The following is a 19000-nucleotide window of genomic DNA, read 5'->3' as shown; positions in this document are numbered from 1 at the left end:
CCATCTGCCCCGGTAGAGTGCTTCTGCGTGGCTGCCAACGCTGCCTCCTCGCTCTGCATTATGCCATGAAAATTGTTCCACGTCGACATCTCCAGTGCACGGAGTGTGTTTCTATGCGACTCCTATTGTTCAGGCACCCCCGCTCTTTGAATGACGACTAAAAGTATCCCTCCCTCCCACCGCTCGACGCCGCGCGTGCCCTTGCGATGACAACATCACTTCGGAACATAATCACCAGGCACAACCCCATAACGCTTCTCGACTCATCCTTCGGCCCCGTCACCCTTGCCCACGTCCACCAAATCCACGCCCAACTCCTCGTCCATGGCCAACTCAACCACCCCCTCCTCTTCGTCCAATTCCTCGCTGCCGTCGCCCTTCTCTCGCCCAGCAATACCACCCCCTCTTCTCCTCAGCACCACGAACGACAACTCCTGCTCCTCTATTCTCAGCGGCTTCTTGATTACTCTCCGCACCCGCCCACCACCTTCGTCCTTAACTCCTTAATTCGTGCCCACTCGAGAGGCCCTGACCCGGCCCCTGCCTTCCGCTTCTACCGCCGACTGCTCTGCTCCCCCGACGCCCTCTCCCCTGACCGCTTCACCTTCACCTTCCTTGTCGGCTCCTGCGGCCGAGGAGGGCCCTCCTCCGCTGCCGGGGAAATTGCACATGCCGCCGCCCTCCGCCGCGGCTTCGTTTCCAACCCCCACGTCCACAGCGCTCTAATCCGCATGTACGCCCAGTTCGGCCTCCTCGACGCTGCCCGCCGCGTCTATGACGAGCTTCCCGACCCTGATCTCGTTTCCCGCACAGCCATGCTTGGAGCCGTTGCCGCCGCTGGTGACATTGTCCTCGCCCGCGAGTTGTTCGACAGTATGCCCCGCCGGGACCCCATAGCCTGGAACGCCATGATCGCCGGGTACTCGCAGGTCGGCCGTTTCAGAGAGGCGCTGGAACTGTTTTCCTCAATGCAGTTGGAGGGTGTCAGAGTCAGCGTGGCGACGTTGGTCTCGGTCCTCACCGCATGCGCCCACCTGGGCGCGCTTGACCAGGGCAAGTGGGTGCACGCCTACATGCAAAGGAACAGACTCCGCGTCACGGTAACGCTCGGTACTGCCCTCGTAGACATGTACTCCAAGTGTGGCGACGTCGGGAGGGGGATGGATGTTTTCTGGAGGATGCAGGAGAAGAACGTCTACACCTGGAGCACCGCGATGAGCGGGCTGGCGATGCATGGAGCCGGCAAAGAATGCCTCGATCTCTTCGAGCTCATGAAGGAACATGGCGTGCTGCCTACCGGGGTCACCTTCGTCTCCGTGCTTCGTGGGTGTAGCGTAGCTGGATTGGTCGAGGAGGGCCGCCGGCACTTCGACTCCATGAGGGATCAGTACGGAATCGATCCATGGCACGAGCACTACGGTTGCATGGTGGACTTGTACGGGCGAGCTGGGCGGTTGGACGATGCCGTCCATTTTATCAATTCGATGCCCATTGAGCCGCATGCTGGAGCTTGGGGAGCTTTGCTCAACGCTTGCAGAATTTACAGGAACATTGAATTGGGCGAGTATGCAATGAAAAAGATGGTGGAGATGGAGTCGAAGAACCATGGGGCTTATGTCCTCTTGTCTAATATCTACGCCGAATCCAGGAACTGGGGAGGAGTTAACGATGTCAGGGAGTCGATGAAGGCCAAGGGTGTGAGGAAGGAGCCAGGTTGCAGCGTGATAGAGGTTGGTGGTGAGGTCCATGAGTTCTTTGTGGGGGACAACTCACATCCCAGGTACAGGGAGATCGAGGTGATGCTGCGAGAGATATCGAGGAGGCTTAGGTTGGCGGGGTACGCGGCCAAAACGAACGCGGTGATGTTCGACATAGAGGAAGAGGAGAAGGAGGATGCTGTGTGATGGCACAGTGAGAAGTTGGCGATCGCCTTCGGGCTGATTGCCTCGGGAGAGGGCGCTAGCATCAGGATCGTGAAGAACCTTAGAGTGTGTTGGGATTGCCATGATGCTACCAAGTTGATATCCAAGGTGTTTCAGAGGGACATCGTCGTCAGGGACAGGAACCGGTTTCACCACTTCAGAGATGGGATGTGTTCTTGTATGGATTACTGGTGATGGCTTCCACTTCTTTTATTATTTTTATTTCCTTTTGTTGGAGCATCACATAAACACAATCGCCATACTTGTTTTTGATTTGCAAGAATTAACATTCTCACAACGATGAAGAGCTTGCATATGTATATGTATATGTATATACATATACATATACATATATATATATATATATTTATATATAAAAGGAGAAAAAATAATATATATATATATATATATATATATATATATATATATATATATAAGGGGAAAAAATGATTGATTTAACATAATCAAAATAAAATTTTCATATATATAGAATTATGATATATGTTAGTTGGCTTTCATGGAGTCTTCTTTGTTAGAACGGTTTTGAGAATCTGCTACGTCTCTAGTGCCGGATTACTCATATGTTATTAAAGACATGGGATATTCTTCTTTTACCATCCAAGATAGTGGCCTAATTAAAAATTTTCAAAGGTGACGCACATGATTTCACCCGATATTGGAATTTCTTTACCACAAACATCAAACAAGTGATAATCTAAGCCATAAATCACTTTCCCTTGGCCTGCATCATTCATCATTTTTCTTTGAGAAATTGAGGCAAGGAAACACATACATTTCATGGTTATGAAATAGGAGTACTAATATGAAGGGAAAGGATTATTGGATTACATGGATGGCAATGCTGTGGAAGTATTAATATTTTTTCCGATCTTATTGACATTGTTTGAGCCAAAGATAGCAGAAACATAGTCAACGCCCATTATGATACGTTGGAATGGGCAGTGAGCCCACAGTGACAAAGCTGTTTGGTCGTTTGGTTCTCGGAGTTGGTGTACCTACTATGGCTGCGACTTAAAGTGGAAAATCGATCACTAATGATGTCAAAGTTTTAGATGTTTGGTTGGAGACCGGCACCTCGAGAAGCCTTCCTAATAAATGAAATGGTCCCACTCTTGATGTCATGCTGTGTGGCAAATATTTACATGGTGTATAATCATAGTATTTTTTTTCTGTTTTGTTTTTTAGTCCTATTAGACAATAGAAATCTGGGCTTAAGTTCGCGTTGGCCTCGGGTGCCATGATCTTATCCTTCTTTTCTATCTTTCTAATAAATGCAATCTTTTTTATTCTTTAATGGCATGGCAACATAGTGGTGAATTCCTGGTTTTCTTAATGAGGTTCTCTTGGTCTTCCTTGTATTATATCGGGAGAAAATGCCCATGATTAGTGATTAGCAATTTTATTTACCAAGATATCAATGTTTATCCTTTCCTAACTTATTCCCTTCTCGTTCTTCCTCAACTCTTCTTCCCCAGCCCTCTTCCGCTCTCACGGTTCCCTCCACATTTAAAAGAAAGCAAAGAGAAGATAATGAGCCTAACTAGCTTAGGAGTTCACATTTATAGTTGTGAATCTGCGTTGACAGAGGAGAGCAATGGAGAAACTGCAACATTCGTGAAGGACGAGAAGAAGAAGAGTTCCACCTTCGTAATCGATTGCCTACGTGAATAAAAAAATTATAAGCATCACCTACTTGGAGAAATTCCTCTAAAGCAGATCAAGGTAGCTAGTGACAGGGCTAATGTCCTGGAAGTATACTTTAATATACACCATTTTGATTCATGGACTTCTCTAAGGAGACTACGTTTATGATATGTTCCTCACCAACTGCACGTAGTCAATAACGAAGGTGAAACCCATCTTCCCTTTCCCTTGGAGATGAAGAGATATCATGGGTATGGTATAGGTTGGGAAATAAGAGTTGGGTAAGCAGAGACTTTGCCTGAAAGCTGATTCATGTGGATGCCATCATAAAATGTGCTGCGCCGAAGAAAGAAAGGCGGAAGACGAGACAAACGATAACGACAGACAAGAAAAATCGTACTAGTGTTCAAACGTCATCTTTCTTCTAGAAGAGTATAAAGAAAGAAAAAGAAAACTGCTGACAGCTCATGCGGTGCGTCATGACCACAAAATGCCGCCATTCCTGGTCATCGATTCACCGGCAACAACCATGCAACACGGTAATCAACCATTCTCTTCCAGCTCGTTTTGTATGGTTTACAGGCGGGCCGCCGTAGGGATCGCCACTTTCTCGCTTTCTGACTATAAATATTCCTCTTCCTCCAACATCATGAACAAGCTACTGGTGCTTTTAAATCTTCATCACCATCGATAACAAACAAACATGGCGGAAGTGAAGAGCAAGATTTTGATCATCGGAGGGACGGGGTATATTGGCAAGTTCATGGTGACAGCCAGCGTTCGCTCCGGTCACCCCACGTTCGCTCTGATCAGGGACTCCACTCCTTCCGACCCCGCCAAGGCCAAGCTCTTAGAAGACTTCAAGGCCTCCGGCGTCACCCTTCTCCGAGTAACTTCTTCCTCCAATTCTTTCTCGTCATCTCACCTCTTCTGTTTTTCTTTTTTCTAATTTTTCTTTATCGCTGATGAGTTAGGGGGATTTGTACGATCACGAGAGCCTGGTGAAAGCAATTAAGCAGGTAGACGTGGTCATCTCCACAGTGGGGTTCATGCAGACGGCGGATCAGTCAAAGATCCTGGATGCCATTAAAGAGGCCGGAAACATCAAGGTTCTTAATAATTCTCCCCTGTTTCCTTTCCCTTTCTAATTTCTTCTGTGCGGGAATCCGGCAACGAAGCGGCCGTGAAATTAAATCTTTACGGAATCAAGAAAGATTTAAAAAAGAAAAAAAACTGTAAATGGCTTCCTGTTTCGGTGACTTTGCTTTTAGTTTGCCTTAATTGTTTTATCGGAGATTGCTATTGTTCAGTTTATAATCGTAGGGCCTCGCAGTTTTGCATCCTTGGTTTGAAATTTCACGAATATCGAGATATAAACAATGAATCTTCTAAGGTATCGAAACATGAACAATCATCTCTGCTAAATATGGCTCGTCTGTTTCTTTCACCGGTGAAAAGTCTATTGTTCTTCGGTGGTCACTTCTGAGCTTTTAGTTTCCTTTCTTCTGAGCAGTTCTTGACAGTTGTGGTTCAACACGGTTTCGCAGAGGTTTTTTCCGTCGGAGTTTGGGAACGATGTGGATCATGCACATCTGGTGGAGGCAGCAAAACCAATTCTTGTCGAGAAGGTTCAATTTCGACGGACTGTCGAGGCATCAGGGATCCCGTACACCTTCGTGGCTTGCAACTGGTTCGCTGGTTACTTCCTTCCGACGCTGGCACAAGCAGGAGCTAGTGGCCTTCCCGTAGACAAAGTCACTATATTAGGCGATGGAAATGTCAAAGGTAAACGTATCAAAAGTACCCATCTCCGTGGATTTTCAGGAAATACGGGAAAAGAAATGATTTGAGTTTTCCGTCAGGACCATCAACAGAATTGGTATACTCTAAATAAGTCTCGCTTCTCACACATTTGTATTTGGATGTTCAGCTATATTTGTTGATGAAGACGATATCGGGACATACACCGTCAGGTCCGCCGATGACCCAAGAACTTTGAACAAGATTCTGTATCTGAGGCCATCTGCTAACACTCTAACGCATAATGAGCTTGTATCTCTCTGGGAGAAAAAGGTTGGCAGGACTTTTGAGCGGGTTTACGTCCCTGAAGAAGAAGTTTTGAAGCAGATCCAAGGTGTGTAGAAAGACTTCCCGAGCTCATAGTTGTTTTGATTAGACACCAATCTGGTAATTTAAATCAACTCACTAACCATCTACTCATTTCTTCAGAAGGACCTTTCCAAATGACCATCATACTTGCGATCATGCACTCTGTTTTTGTCAAGGGGGATCACACCAACTTTGAAATCGATCCGTCATCTGGTGTGGAGGCTACTGCACTCTATCCTGATGTCAAATATACGACTGTAGATGAATACCTGAATCGCTTCCTCTGAGAATATGCCGCGAACATATTTCTATAGCCAATAAACACGCAAGTAAAACAGTTCAATGGCTTTCTCTGTGGCCAATGAACACGCCATCTAATAACATTGGCTTCTTGTTCATGAGTTTGTCACTCCATTGTTATTCGTTTCACATGAAAGCTTATCATTTTAGTTGCTGCAATGGCATTGTTCGCGCTTGATTGTTGAAAAGCGTTGTACTAGTAAGTATGGCTCCAAATGATTCTGGATTTCTATCATTTTGATTAATAGCAATCAAATACTCTTTTTTTTTTTTTTTTCCTGTTTCCTCTGATCACTGATTTAGAAGCTGGATGAGTTGGAATAATTCTTATTGAATCCTCCGGATCTGTAAATAGAAAGAGATGAGTCGTTATACTTGCGTCCAAGTCACCTTTTTGAAGTGTCACATTACTGGTTGGAGCTGTGGCTTGGTATTGTCAATCGAAAGTTGATGAATCTCTACAAAAGCCATGAACACTTTGGGCGGTAAAGTCCACACAAGGAGGGTTTGCTTGAAAGGTTGATGGATGATCCGGGAGAGTTCATACGATACTTACGAAAACAAGGGAATTGACGATTTATACAAGTGATACATGCGACCTAAGGGATGTCTCACGACAATCTCTTCATGAGTGAAAACTTTCGAACAACATAGCTGAAAAGAGATAGAAAAGAATAACTGAAGAAGCTTGATTGTATTCACATGTCCGCTCCTATCAAGGACATCAATCTTGAACCGATGTAATGTAAAAAGGTGGCGAGCGAGGGGTTTCGTGAGTGGGTCGGCTAACTGATCAACCGAATGGACATGAGAAACTCGTAGTTGACGACGGACAACTTGATCTCGCACAAAATGGAAATCGATAGCAATATGTTTCATGCGTGAGTGGAACACTGGATTAGCGCACATATAGGTAGCTCAGACATTATCACAATATATTATAGGAGTAGAGTTGATGTTGAGTTCTTTGAGCAAATTTGTGACCAAATTGAGTTTTGCAGTGGCAGTGGTGATGGCATGGTATTCAGTTTTAGTTGTAGATCGTGCGACTATCTTTTGCTTCTTAGAACTCCAACTGATTGGATTAGCGCCAGGAAGACAATATACCCCGATATGGATGTTCGATCATCAAAATTGCCTGCCCAATCAACATCGATAAAGGCATGAAGCTGAAGTTGAGAGTATTTATGAAGAAAGACACTATGATTGAGAGTCCCCTTAAGATATCGTAGGACTCATTTGATCGCAGACCAATGCATAGTAGACGACCTCTGTATAAACTGTGATAATTTGTTAACTGCAAATGAGATGTCAGGACGGGTGAGAGCTTTGTACTGTAGAGAACCAATGACTTGTCAATATTGAGTGGGTTCCGTAGTAGGACTTCCATTAGATAATTTGAGAGAGCCACTAGCAGATAGAGGAGTTGTAACCATATTTGCATCTTGTATGTTTGTTTTGGATAATAAATCTTGAATATACTTTCTTTGTGATAGAAAGAGACCGAAAGGTGTGAATGTAGCCTTTACACTCAGAAAGTAGTTTAGGGGTCCTAGATCTTTGAGTGAGAATCGATCTGCCAACTATTTGATGAATGCTTGGATTTCTTCAAGGTTGTTGCCTGTGACAATGATGTCATCCACATAGACCAAAATATAAATTGTGTTGCTATGGTGGTATATCAAAAATAATGAGAAATCAGATTTGGAGTTGAGAAAGCCAACTGAAGTTAGAAAAAAGCCAAGTTCAGTGTACCAAGCTCTTGGAGCCTGACGAAGTCCATAAATAGATTTTCGAAGTTTGCAGACATGCCTTGGATATTGAGGATGAGTGAAACTAGGACGTTGTTGCGTAAAAACATCTTCAGTTAGAGTCCCTTGTAAAAAGACATTATTAATGTCCAATTGGCATAATTGCCAACCCTCAATGGTGGCAAGACTCAAGATAAGTCTGATTGTAGTGAGCTTAACAACGAGACTGAATGTCTTAGTGAAATCAACTCCAGGTCTTTGATGAAACCCTTTGGTGATGAGGCGTGCCTTATATCGGGCAATTGAGCCATCGAGGTTCCGCTTAACTCAAAAAACCCACTTACACCCAATGATGTTTTGTGTATAATGAAAGAGTACTAGATCCCATATTGAGTTATGGAGGAGGACATTATATTCCTCACACATGGTGGTACGCCAATGCGAAATTTTTTGGGCTTGAGTGAAGGTGGTGGGTTCAACGGTGGTGGATGAGGAATCCACGATAGCATGGAGATCAAGGACCTGACGCAGATTGAAAATACCACTTTTAGAGCGTGTGGTCATAAGGTGGTTGGAGACTATGGGATAGTGAGACTATGTTATTGGAAGAAGGGGTTGAGAGTCATTGACAAAGTGTCACGGACAAACTTCTAAACAGGATGTTTGATGTAATGCTTATGTATGTCCGTGTCTTTTGACATGTTCATGCCTTGTACAGCATGTAGAGGGGCGGTCGAAGGCTTAATAGTCCCATTTTAGTTGGGTTGGTGGCCTTTTTAGGCTTGTAAATAAAGGTTGTGTCATGTGGACACGTGCGAGAGATTTTCGATCTATAATGGACCATTTTACCCTTTGTTGTGCAACTGTTCAGAGCTTGTAAAGCTTGTTTGTAATTTACATTGTCTATGAAGTGTTTTCGGAGATGTTTGCTTGTGGATCCCGAATGTGGATATGGGACGCTTCGGGGAGGCTGACTTTTACGGACGGACATGCAAGGGTGCCGCACGACTTAGGCAAAACCAGCTAAGTCCATGATAGATGGTATCAGAGCGGGACAAGCACTCATAGAAACACTTAGCATGCAAACGTGGGGGACCTAGCGGGGCTGCGTTGAGGGCGGTCAGCACACGCGCGACCGTTTGGGGGAAAACGGGCATGGAGATGTAGGGAAAAGGAGTCGCTCGGAGGAGCGAGCAACTGAGATTGGCATTCAAAGGAATGGCCAACCTTTCGCGCAAGAGGCACCATAAGAACAGACAAGCTTGGAAGAATGCGGAGCGCACAAAGGTTGGGATGGTTGAGTTTGAGCTATGGCTCAACGTTGACAACTATACTTGATGGCGCTCAAGGCAAGCGAGGCGCTTGGTAAAGGATGAGACCATGCAAGGTGGAATGAGTTGCTCAGCGATCGAAAGAGTTGTGCAAAGCTCACAGAGGTGAGGGGAATTGCTAACTCAATGAATTCGGTACTTATGCATGGGCTTGTATGCGGACGATGGAATGTTCGTGGCCATCCCAAGGCGACCGAAACTCGGCGCCATGGAGCATTGAAACTTTCTCTTCGGCATGTGAAGGATACGTCCATAAGAGGCTGAAGTGTGCAACGAGTTCAGCATATTGCGAGGCCTTGAGTAGTGCAGCGGGGGCTGTATTGACGTGGAGTCACAATCTAGCAAGTGCGTTTGCAGGTGGTAGAACAATGCACAGTTTGGTCAGCAGATCGGAGTAGTCCAAGAGGATGGTGGTCTTCGAAACGAAGAGAGATGTTGCTCCAATGGGACAGTTATCCAGGAGGGATAAGTCCCGGCTCTCTAGAGGGAGAATCATGTGCGATGGACCGCACATGTTGAGGAGGAGTACCTCAACAAACAACAACTCCACGAAGCTCAATGGACCGAGCAAGCGACGAGGAGTCGTCGCATGATCTCGCTTGAGAGAATGCATTGGTGGATGCATTGCGAGATCAAGTGGGGGAGCGACCCAAAGCAACTTAAATAAAGGCACACTTAGAGTCGATATGGAGATCGAACTCAAGGGAGGGCTGACCCGTGGAATGGTGGGCGTGAGGGCCATATTCGACTCAATGCAAAAACGAGGAGCGGAGCAACTTGGGTGTAACTTGGCGAAGTACCCAAGCCGCATAAAGGGAGCCATCATAGAAGTTGGAACATGGAGCAGAGGCGCAGTGCTTTTCCTAGACAGAGGTCAAGGACATGAACTCTTGCAGAGGCAAGAGTAGGATCATTTTGTTCCATGGGACATGCACCTTATCTCAGAGGACCATTTGATGGAGGAACTAAGGCGACTCAATTTGCGGAGGCGAAGTTGGGTTCAGAAGGCCTTAGCACGGGGCAAGAGGACTCAGAGGTGGGTACTCTTGAAAAATATGCCATAGTGTTGCCATGATGGAAGCAGTGCGTAGCGGAGATTGTGCTGGTAGGGGCAGAGGCCCAAGATCCAGACAATGGTGCACAAATTACAGTGAAGTCAGTGGACTCGGAGGAGTGCCACAAAGGCATATCTACTGATTGTGAAGAAAAGGGCTACAGATGCGAGGCGACGGATAGTAGTGCCATGGGCATGACAGTGCCATGGTACCGCAGAGGCGGGACTTCCATGAAAGTCATTGATCCCTTGCTCTCATGGAGGGAGAGCGCTTTGTCACGGACTTAGCTGGTTTTGCCTAAGTCGTGCGGCACCCTTGCGTGTCAGTCCGCAAAGGTCAGCCTCCCCGAAGCCTCCCATTGTCCCTTAGGACCACCAAAAGAGAGAACGGGTTAGAGAGAACGCCTCAATCGGGATCGACAAGCAAACATCTCCGAAAAACACTTCATAGACAATGCAAATTACAAACAGACTTTACAAGCTCTGAACAGTGTCACAATAAAGGGTAAAATGGTCCATTATAGACCAAAAATCTCTCGCATGTGTCCACATGACACAACCTTTATTTACAAGCCTAAAGAGGCCACCAACCCAACTAAAATGGGACTATTAAGCCTTCGGCCGCCCCTCTACATTCTGTACAAGGCATAAACATGCCAAAAGACACGGACATATATGAGCATTATATCAAACATCTTGGTTAGAAGTTTATCCGTGACATTCTCCCCCACTTATTCCTTCGACGTCCTCGTTGAAGCCTTTGCCGACACTGCAACTCTTCGCCTTTGCTGAGTCTTCAATCTTCTGCTCCAACTACAATGCGCCTCTTGGCTCCTAGCTGCTCTTCGCTGCTGTTTTTGAGTAGTCGAACCGTTGATCCACCATGCTGCTTCAACTCACCAATGACTTTGACTCTAGTGTGGGGTTGGCTGAGTTGTGTTGATCCTTGTTGATTCCTACGGATCCCCCAGATGAAGGAAAAGACCATCCTTACTGCCCCAGTCTCTCAAATTCCTCATGCTCCTTGAATTGGGTGGATGCTTGTTGGAGCTTTAACGAGCATCGTCTCGCAAACTTCTGAAGTTTTGGATCCTTCCTCCACAAAATTTGCTTATTGACTCTTCCTTCACTTAGTTGTCACATCCAAGTAGGTTCGTATCACTTCCGCTTTCGATTGGCATTTCGTTGGGAAATGAGGCGGACAATCTACTCTCAATAGCACTAATCACCGTTGGTGAGGATTTGACAACTATTGTCTTCCATTATCTTCGAAGGGTCTTTGAACAAATGTAGAGCTCCTCTGCTGGATAGATAAGAGAATTAGGGTACTCGGTTTTGCCCATTCTCTTAAGAGTTGAGAAGGCAAAGGTTACTTGACTTCGCCCACCTCCTCGAGGTTGTACTTCATGCATCGAGCTGGTTACTGGCCTTCGCCTACTCTTTGCTCACATTTCTGAAGCACTTGAAGTGTTTGCACTCCTTGCGTTGAGTTAGCTACTGTGATTCACCTTCTCAATGCCATTGAACTTCTGGAATGCAGGAAGTTTTCACCCCAACTTGGAGTAGTTCTCTCATAGGTTTGGTCGATGGAAAGACAGACTGCAACTCCCATGCATGGCCTCTGCCATCACGTTGTAGGGTTTGCACCGATTCTGTTCTCCTTAGCTTCCTTGGTAGCAACGTTCGCTTACTCGGCCTTGTCCTCTGACTTGCCGGGCTCCCTTAAGCGAATATGAGCTCTGGGGCAGTCCAACTCTCCAGCTGCTTCGATCATACCTCTGCATGATCAAGTCCCTCCCATGGAACTCACTGGTACTTGCATTCGAACTTTTCCCTTGGTGGAACACAACCCCCATATGCTGATGACCAAGGTTTTCATCCGATGCAAAATTCGATGCACGCCCGGAAGACCCGCCTCTGCGGTACCATGGCCTTCACTCCTTGAATCCATAGCCCTTCTTGCCGTCGTGTTGTTCACCGAAGTGGAGCTTCCAGTAGCTCCCGATCATACCTCCATATGATCTAGTCCCTCCCGGGACTATGTCGTGTGTCTCGCATTGCCACGAACTGTTCCACCACGATCCGCTGCACCATGTCGCCTCCTAGTGACATCTCCATTGCATTCTGATCCTTGTGGAATAAACTCGAATTGTGAACCCTCCATGTGTGGCCTCTGCCAATACATCGCAGGGTCTCTTCCACCTTCGATTTTGTTCGCTCCTTTGGCAATCGACCTTCATCCACCCACTCTTTGGTCACACCTAGATGAAGCACCGCTCTAGGACAGTCCGTCGCCTAGTAGCTCTCGAAGTCCACCGACTTCACTGTAATTTGTGCACCATTGTTTGGATCCTGGGCCTCTGCCCCTACCAGCACAAACTTCGCTGCACACTGCTTCCTTCATGGCAACTTGAATGGCAACACTATGGCATATTCTTCAAGAGTACCCGCCTCTGTGTCCTCTTGCCTCGTGCGAAGGCCTTCTGAACACAATTTTGCCTCCGCAAATTGAGTCGCCTTAGTTCCTCCATCAAATGCTCCTCCGAGATAAGATGCATGTGCCCAGAAGTTCCCTTCATCTTTGGCACCATGCAAGATAAGTCCTCTCTGATAGAATGGAGGACCCATGGAACAACATGATCCTACTCTTGCCTCTGCAAGAGTTCATGTCCTTGACCTCTATCTAAGGAAAGCACTGCGCCTCTGCTCCGTGTTCTAACTTCTATGCTGGCTCCTTTCATGCAGCTTGGGTACTTTGCCAAGTTACACCCAAGTTGCTCCGCTCCTCGTGTTTGCATTGAGTCGATGGTGGCCCTCGCGCCCACCATTCCACGGGTCAACCCTCCCTTGAGTCCGATCTCCATATCGACTTCAAGTGTGCCTTCATTTGTGTTGCTTTGGGTTGCTCCCCCGCTCGATCTCGCAATGCATCCACCAATGCATTCTCTCAAGCGAGATCATGCGACGACTCCTCGCCGCCTGCTCTGTCCATCGAGCTTCGTGGAGTTGTTGTTTGTTGAGGTACTCCTCCTCAACATGTGACGTCTGTCTCACATGATTCTCCCTCTGGAGAGCCGAGACTTATCCCTCCTGGATAACTGTCCCATTGGAGCAACATCTCTCTTCGTTTCGGAGACCACCATCCCCTTGGACTACTCCGATCTGTTGAACAAACTGTGTATTGTTCTGCCTCCTACAAACATACTTGCTAGATTGCGACTCCCCATCAATACAGTCCCCACTGCACCCCTCAAGGCCTAGCAACATGCTGAACTCGTTGCACACTTCAGCCTCCTACGGACGTATCCTTCACATGCCGAAGAGAAAGTTTCAATGCTCCATGGCGCCGAGTTTCGGTCGCCTTGGGATGGCCACGAACATTCCATCGTCCGCATATAAGCCCATGCATGAGTATCGAATTCTTTGAGTTAGCAATTCCCCTCACCTCTGTGAGCTTTGCACAACTCTTTCGATCGCTGAACAACTCATTCCACCTTGCATGGTCTCATCCTTTACCAAGCGCCTCGCTTGCCTTGAGCACTATCAAGTATGGTTGTCAACGTTGAGTCGTAGCTCAAACTCAGCCATCCCAACCTTTGTGCGCTCCACATTCTTCCAAGCTTACCTGTTCTCATGGTGCCTCTTGTGCAAAGGGTTGGCCATTCCTCTGAATGCCAATCTCGGATGCCCGCTCTTCTGAGCGACTCCTTTTCCCTACATCTCCATGCCCGTTTTCACCCAAACGGTCGCGCGTGTGCTGACTGCCCTCAACGCAGCCCCGCTAGGTCCCCCACGTTTGCATGCTAAGTGTTTCTATGAGTGCTTGTCCCGCTCTGATACCATCTGTCACTGACTTAGCTGGTTTTGCCTAAGTCGTGCGACACCCTTGCGTGTTCGTCCGCAAAGGTCAGCCTCCCCGAAACCTCCCATTGTCCCTTAGGATCACCAAAAGAGAGGACGGATTAGAGAGAACGCCTCAATCAGGATCCACAAGCAAACATCTCCGAAAAACACTTCATAGACAATGCAAATTACAAACAGACTTTACAAGCTCTGAACAGTGGCACAACAAAGGGTAAAATGGTCCATTACAGACCGAAAATCTCTCGCACGTGTCCACATGACACAACCTTTATTTACAAGCCTAAAGAGGCCACCAACCCAACTAAAATGGGACTATTAAGCCTTCGGCCGCCCCTCTACATTTTGTACAAGGCATGAACATGCCAAAAGACACGGACATATATGAGCATTACATCAAACATCTTGTTTAGAAGTTTATCCGTGACAGCTTGGTCGTGAAAGGGGCCGAGGAGGTGGAGCATGCAGAGGCAAACTCCAAGTATCGAGACAAGGCTGAAGGGCAGAGGCCGAGGAACTTCATAAGACCGGTGTTAGTGAGCTTCTCATCAAGATAGACGAAAGTGATGGACTTCGGGTCATGCAAGAGTGCACAACCAAGGAACGAAGCAGGCAGTATGCGGTGCTGTACCTTCGCTACTCAGGGGAGTAGGCGGTAGGTTTGATGGAGAAGATGGTACAATCCCAGAGGCGACCAAACCTATGAGAGAACTACTCCAAGTTGGGGTGAAAACTTCCTGCATTCCAGAAGTTCAATGGCATTGAGAATGTGAATCACAGTAGCTAACTCAACGCAAGGAGTGCAAACACTTCAAGTGCTTCAGAAATGTGAGCAAAGAGCAGGCGAAGGCCAGTAACCAGCTTGATGCATGAAGTACAACCTCAAGGAGGCGGGCGAAGTCAAGTAACCTTTGCCTTCTCAACTCTTAAGAGAATGGGCGAAACCGAGTACCCTAATTCTCTTATCTATCCAGCAGAGGAGCTCTGCATCTGTTCAAAGACCCTTCGAAGATAATGGAAGACAATAGTTGTCAAATCCTCACCAACGGTTATCAGTGTTACTAAGAGTAGATTGTCCGCTTCATTTCCCAACGAAATGCCAATCGAAAGCGGAAGTGATGCAAGCCTACTTGGATGTGACAACTAAGTGAAAGAAGAGTCAATGAGCAAATTTTGTGGAGGAAGGACCCAAAACTTCAGAAGTTTGCGAGATGATGCTCGTTAAAGCTCCAACAAGCATCCACCCAGTTCAAGCAGCATGAGGAATTTGAGAGACTGGCGTAGTAAGGATGTTCTTTTCCTTCATCTGGGGGATCCGCAGGAATCAACAATGATCAACACAACTCGGCCAACCCCACACCAGAGTCAGAGTCATTGGTGAGTTGAAGCAGCATGGTGGATCAAAGGTTCGATTACTCAAAAACAACAGCGAAGAGCAGCTAGGAGCCAAGAGGCGCATTGTAGCTGGAGCAGAAGATTGAAGACTCAGCAAAGGCGAGGAGTTGTAATGTCGGCAAAGGCTTCAACGAGGACATCGAAGGAATAAGTGGGGGAGAATGTCACAGACAAACTTCTAAACAGGATGTTTGATGTAATGCTTATGTATGTCCGTGTCTTTTGGCATGTTCATGCCTTTTGCAGCATGTAGAGGGGCGGCCGAAGGTTTAATAGTCCTATTTTAGTTGGGTTGGTGGCCTCTTTAGGCTTGTAAATAAAGGTTGTGTCATGTGGACATGTGCGAGAGATTTTCGATCTGTAATGGATCATTTTACCCTTTGTTGTGCAACTGTTCAGAGCTTGTAAAGTCTGTTTATAATTTACATTATCTATGAAGTATTTTCGGAGATGTTTGCTTGTGGATCCCGAATGAGGTGTTTTCTCTAACCCGTTTTCTCTTTTGTGGGTCCTAAGGGATATGGGAGGCTGACCTTTGCGAACGGACACGCAAGGGTGTCGCACCACTTAGGTAAAACCAGCTAAGTCCGTGACAACAGGGCAGGTCAAGTGAGGTACGTCAGGGTCACTTGGCCGAGAAGGAGGTAAAGATAACAATTGTGATCCTGAACCAAGCACCCCAATAGTCGGAGAAGAGAGACGTGAAGTAGGAATGGGTAATTGCTGAACCGGAGGAGTGGAATAATGTGGATCATGAGAGGAGGAACTGGACGATGTTATGGGAGGCTCATCCGGTTGGATCGGAGGTATACCCCAATGAGAAATAGTTAATGAGGTGGTCTGCATGGTAGGAGAGGTATGGTTATGAAAAGGAAAGACAAACTCAACAAAAATAACATGACACGATATAAAAATTTTAAGTGTGGAGATTATAGCAACGGAAAGCATTATGTTTAAGAGAGTAATCTATAAAAATGCAAGGATTAGATCGTGATGTTAATTTGTGAGAGGTATAGGGACGTAACCATGGTTAACATGGACAATCAAATACTCTGATTTTATGAAGGTTTGGGGGTTTGTGAAATAGTGTGTCAAAGAGGGACTAGTATTGTCGGACTAGCGTAGGCATTCTATTTATAAGGTAGACGACAGTTTGAAAGGTTGCCGTCCAAAAGTTTGAAAGCATGGAAGCTTGATGGAGAAGTGTGAGCCCAGTTTCCACTATATGCCGAAGTTTGCGTTCGGTGGAGCCAACAAGTTAAGGAGTATGCGGAGGAGACTTAAGGTGTTGGAAACCACAAGTTGATAGATAGGAAGTTAGGGCTTGATATTCATCACCAGCATTAGAGTAAACCATTTTGATGGTAGATTGAAAGTGATTTTCGATCAACTTTCGAAAAGTGGGAAAGATGGTCGAAACGTCAGATTTATGGTGAAGAGGATATAACCATGTGTACTTAGTGAAGTGATCTACAAAAATGACATAAATCTAAATTTATCAGAAGATAGGATAGGGGCAGGGCCCCAAACATCAGTATAAATAATTTCAAATAGTTTAGAGGTGAAAATGAAAGATGAGCCAAATGGTTGTCGATGACTTTTATTACTGAGACATGCATCACAATGCGATATAGAACTATACGATTTAAAAATAGGAAGAGAGAAATGAGAAAGTAATTTTTACTGAATAAGGGATGAGGGATGACCAAGACGACGATGCCACACATCAACTGGAGCCGCAATAGAAGAATGAATAGTGGGTTGGGTTATTTGTGGAGCTGACGGCCATTCATAAATGTTGCCTCTATTCAGGCCCTGAACTAAGAATGCCCCCATGCTTAAGTCCTTAACAAGAAAGAAATCAAGAAAAAATTCAATTGAAGTATTATTATTTTTATAAAATTAAGAAATAGAAATGAGGTTACGTTTAATATTAGGGGCGCATAAGACATCATCGAGTGTAAATGTGGTAGTATCAGAAGTAAGCATTGTGGAACCAGTATGAGTTATAGGAAGGCTTTTACCATCACTGATGATGATATCTTCATCGCCACCCCAGGGATTGTGAAGAGACAAATTCTGAAGATCAGAGGTGATGTGATGGGAGGCTCTAGGGTCCACAATCCAGTTGGGCTGGCTAGTTGTCGGAGAAGTGAGGAGATTTACTTGAGGCCAGTGTGACAAAGCAAGAAGACGGGGTCAAGACTGATAAACTTTAGCGGAGTGTCCGACTTTAGCACACAATTGGCAAACGACCTGTCGTTGTTGGCTTGAAGGGGCAGGATGCCAAGGCGGACGAGTATTGGAGTTGCCACTTTGTGAGAAATTATGATTAGAGGGATAAGAGGGGTGTTGCATAGGACTCATAGGATCAAGAGTACCTTTAGTGATGTTCGGAGGGTACTGGGTGTTCTTTCTCTTATACTTATAACTGACTTGAGCTGTGATAGATGGTTCGGGCAGTTTATCCGCACGCTTTAAATACATCTTATAGTCAGTCAACTTGCCATAGAGTTCTTCAAAGGAGATTAGTGAGTCGCGTGCTCGAATTGCAGCTGTCAATTCCTTGTAGTCATCTCCAAGACCATTTAAGGTATGGATGATGATCTCCTCATCACATAGGGAATGATCTATCAAAGCCAAGTCATCGATGATAACATTGATATTTTGTAGATAATCAGTGATAGTACTTTCCTCTTGTTTGGTCACCATCAGCTTGGATAGAAGATTGAGCTTGTGAGTATACGAATGATTCGCCAAGGTTGTTTACAATTTACACCATGCATCGGCAGCAGTCACATATGTAGAAATCAATGGAGCGACGAATCCAACAATTGAGGTTTGAATAGTGGAGGATGAGACGATCCTAACGCAGCCACAGTTTGTGAGCCGGATTTAGTATAGGACTGGGTTCTCCGAGAATATTGATCATGGTTGGCGGACAACTGAAGGAGCCGTTAATGTAGCTGAGCAAGTCGTATCCAAATAAGAGATTAGAAAATTATGTTGGCCAGGATGCATAGTTGCCACCCTTTGATAACTTGAAAGGGATTAACGTGACAGTATTGATGGAGATAAGCCTTGTAGGAGAAGTGCTCAGAGTCACTGCAGAAACAGTAATAGGAATATCGGAAGACGAAAATGAAGACATTCCAGACATTTTGTGACGGTTTAAGCGATCTTTACAGAAGATGTAAAGATATAGGAGGGAGGCAGATTGATGCGTTGCTGAGGAGGCTACAGCGATGCACTGTAGAGGAGGCTACAGCGATGAGCGAGGAAGTTGCAGCGATGAGCGAGAAAGTTGCGGTGATGAGCGAGGAAGCTGCAGTGATGAACTACAAAGGAGGCTGTAGCGATGCACGAGAAATCCGTAGTGATTAGCTCGAGAAATCTGTAGCGATTAGGTGAAAAAAATCTATAGCGATTAGATGGAAAACTCTACAATTGTTACAGTTGTTGAAGCTTGCCGCGGTAGTAAAAATTGCTGCGGTAGAGGGAAGCGACTACAGATGGAAGTTGCAAGAACTGTAATCGTTCCTACTGCCGCAGGAAGGCAATGATGGCTATGCGACAAGGATGACGACAACAACTCTTCTCGCTCGAGCAAGA

The 19000-nt window shown here is 45.9% G+C and overlaps 1 protein-coding gene and 1 pseudogene across 1 annotated transcript; both read left to right on the top strand.

Moving 5' to 3' along the window:
- The first annotated feature begins 82 nt into the window (after window positions 1-82).
- On the top strand, window positions 83-2205 carry LOC135616447 (putative pentatricopeptide repeat-containing protein At5g40405; annotated as a pseudogene).
- A 1974-nt stretch (window positions 2206-4179) lies between these two features.
- Window positions 4180-6155, top strand: LOC103991044 (phenylcoumaran benzylic ether reductase Pyrc5). Its single transcript, XM_009410410.3, has 5 exons — window positions 4180-4476; window positions 4562-4696; window positions 5135-5372; window positions 5518-5721; window positions 5817-6155. The coding sequence occupies exons 1-5, from the start codon at window positions 4291-4293 to the stop codon at window positions 5981-5983; spliced, it is 930 nt and encodes a 309-aa protein (XP_009408685.2). The 5' UTR covers window positions 4180-4290; the 3' UTR covers window positions 5984-6155.
- Window positions 6156-19000: the final 12845 nt, after the last annotated feature.

Source organism: Musa acuminata, chromosome BXJ2-7 (assembly GCF_036884655.1).
Source record: "Musa acuminata AAA Group cultivar baxijiao chromosome BXJ2-7, Cavendish_Baxijiao_AAA, whole genome shotgun sequence".
NCBI lineage: Eukaryota > Viridiplantae > Streptophyta > Magnoliopsida > Zingiberales > Musaceae > Musa > Musa acuminata.
Note: the sequence above shows the minus strand (reverse complement) of the source record. Positions and strands in the feature narration are given on the sequence as shown.

Bases quoted from the DNA above. Each gene is read 5' to 3' on its own strand.
- LOC103991044 (XM_009410410.3), top strand. From the start codon at position 4,291: ATGGCGGAAGTGAAGAGCAAGATTTTGATCATCGGAGGGACGGGGTAT. The intron at 4,477-4,561 runs GTAACTTCTTCC...CTGATGAGTTAG, and splicing joins CCGGCGTCACCCTTCTCCGA to GGGGATTTGTACGATCACGA. The intron at 4,697-5,134 runs GTTCTTAATAAT...ACGGTTTCGCAG, and splicing joins AAGAGGCCGGAAACATCAAG to AGGTTTTTTCCGTCGGAGTT.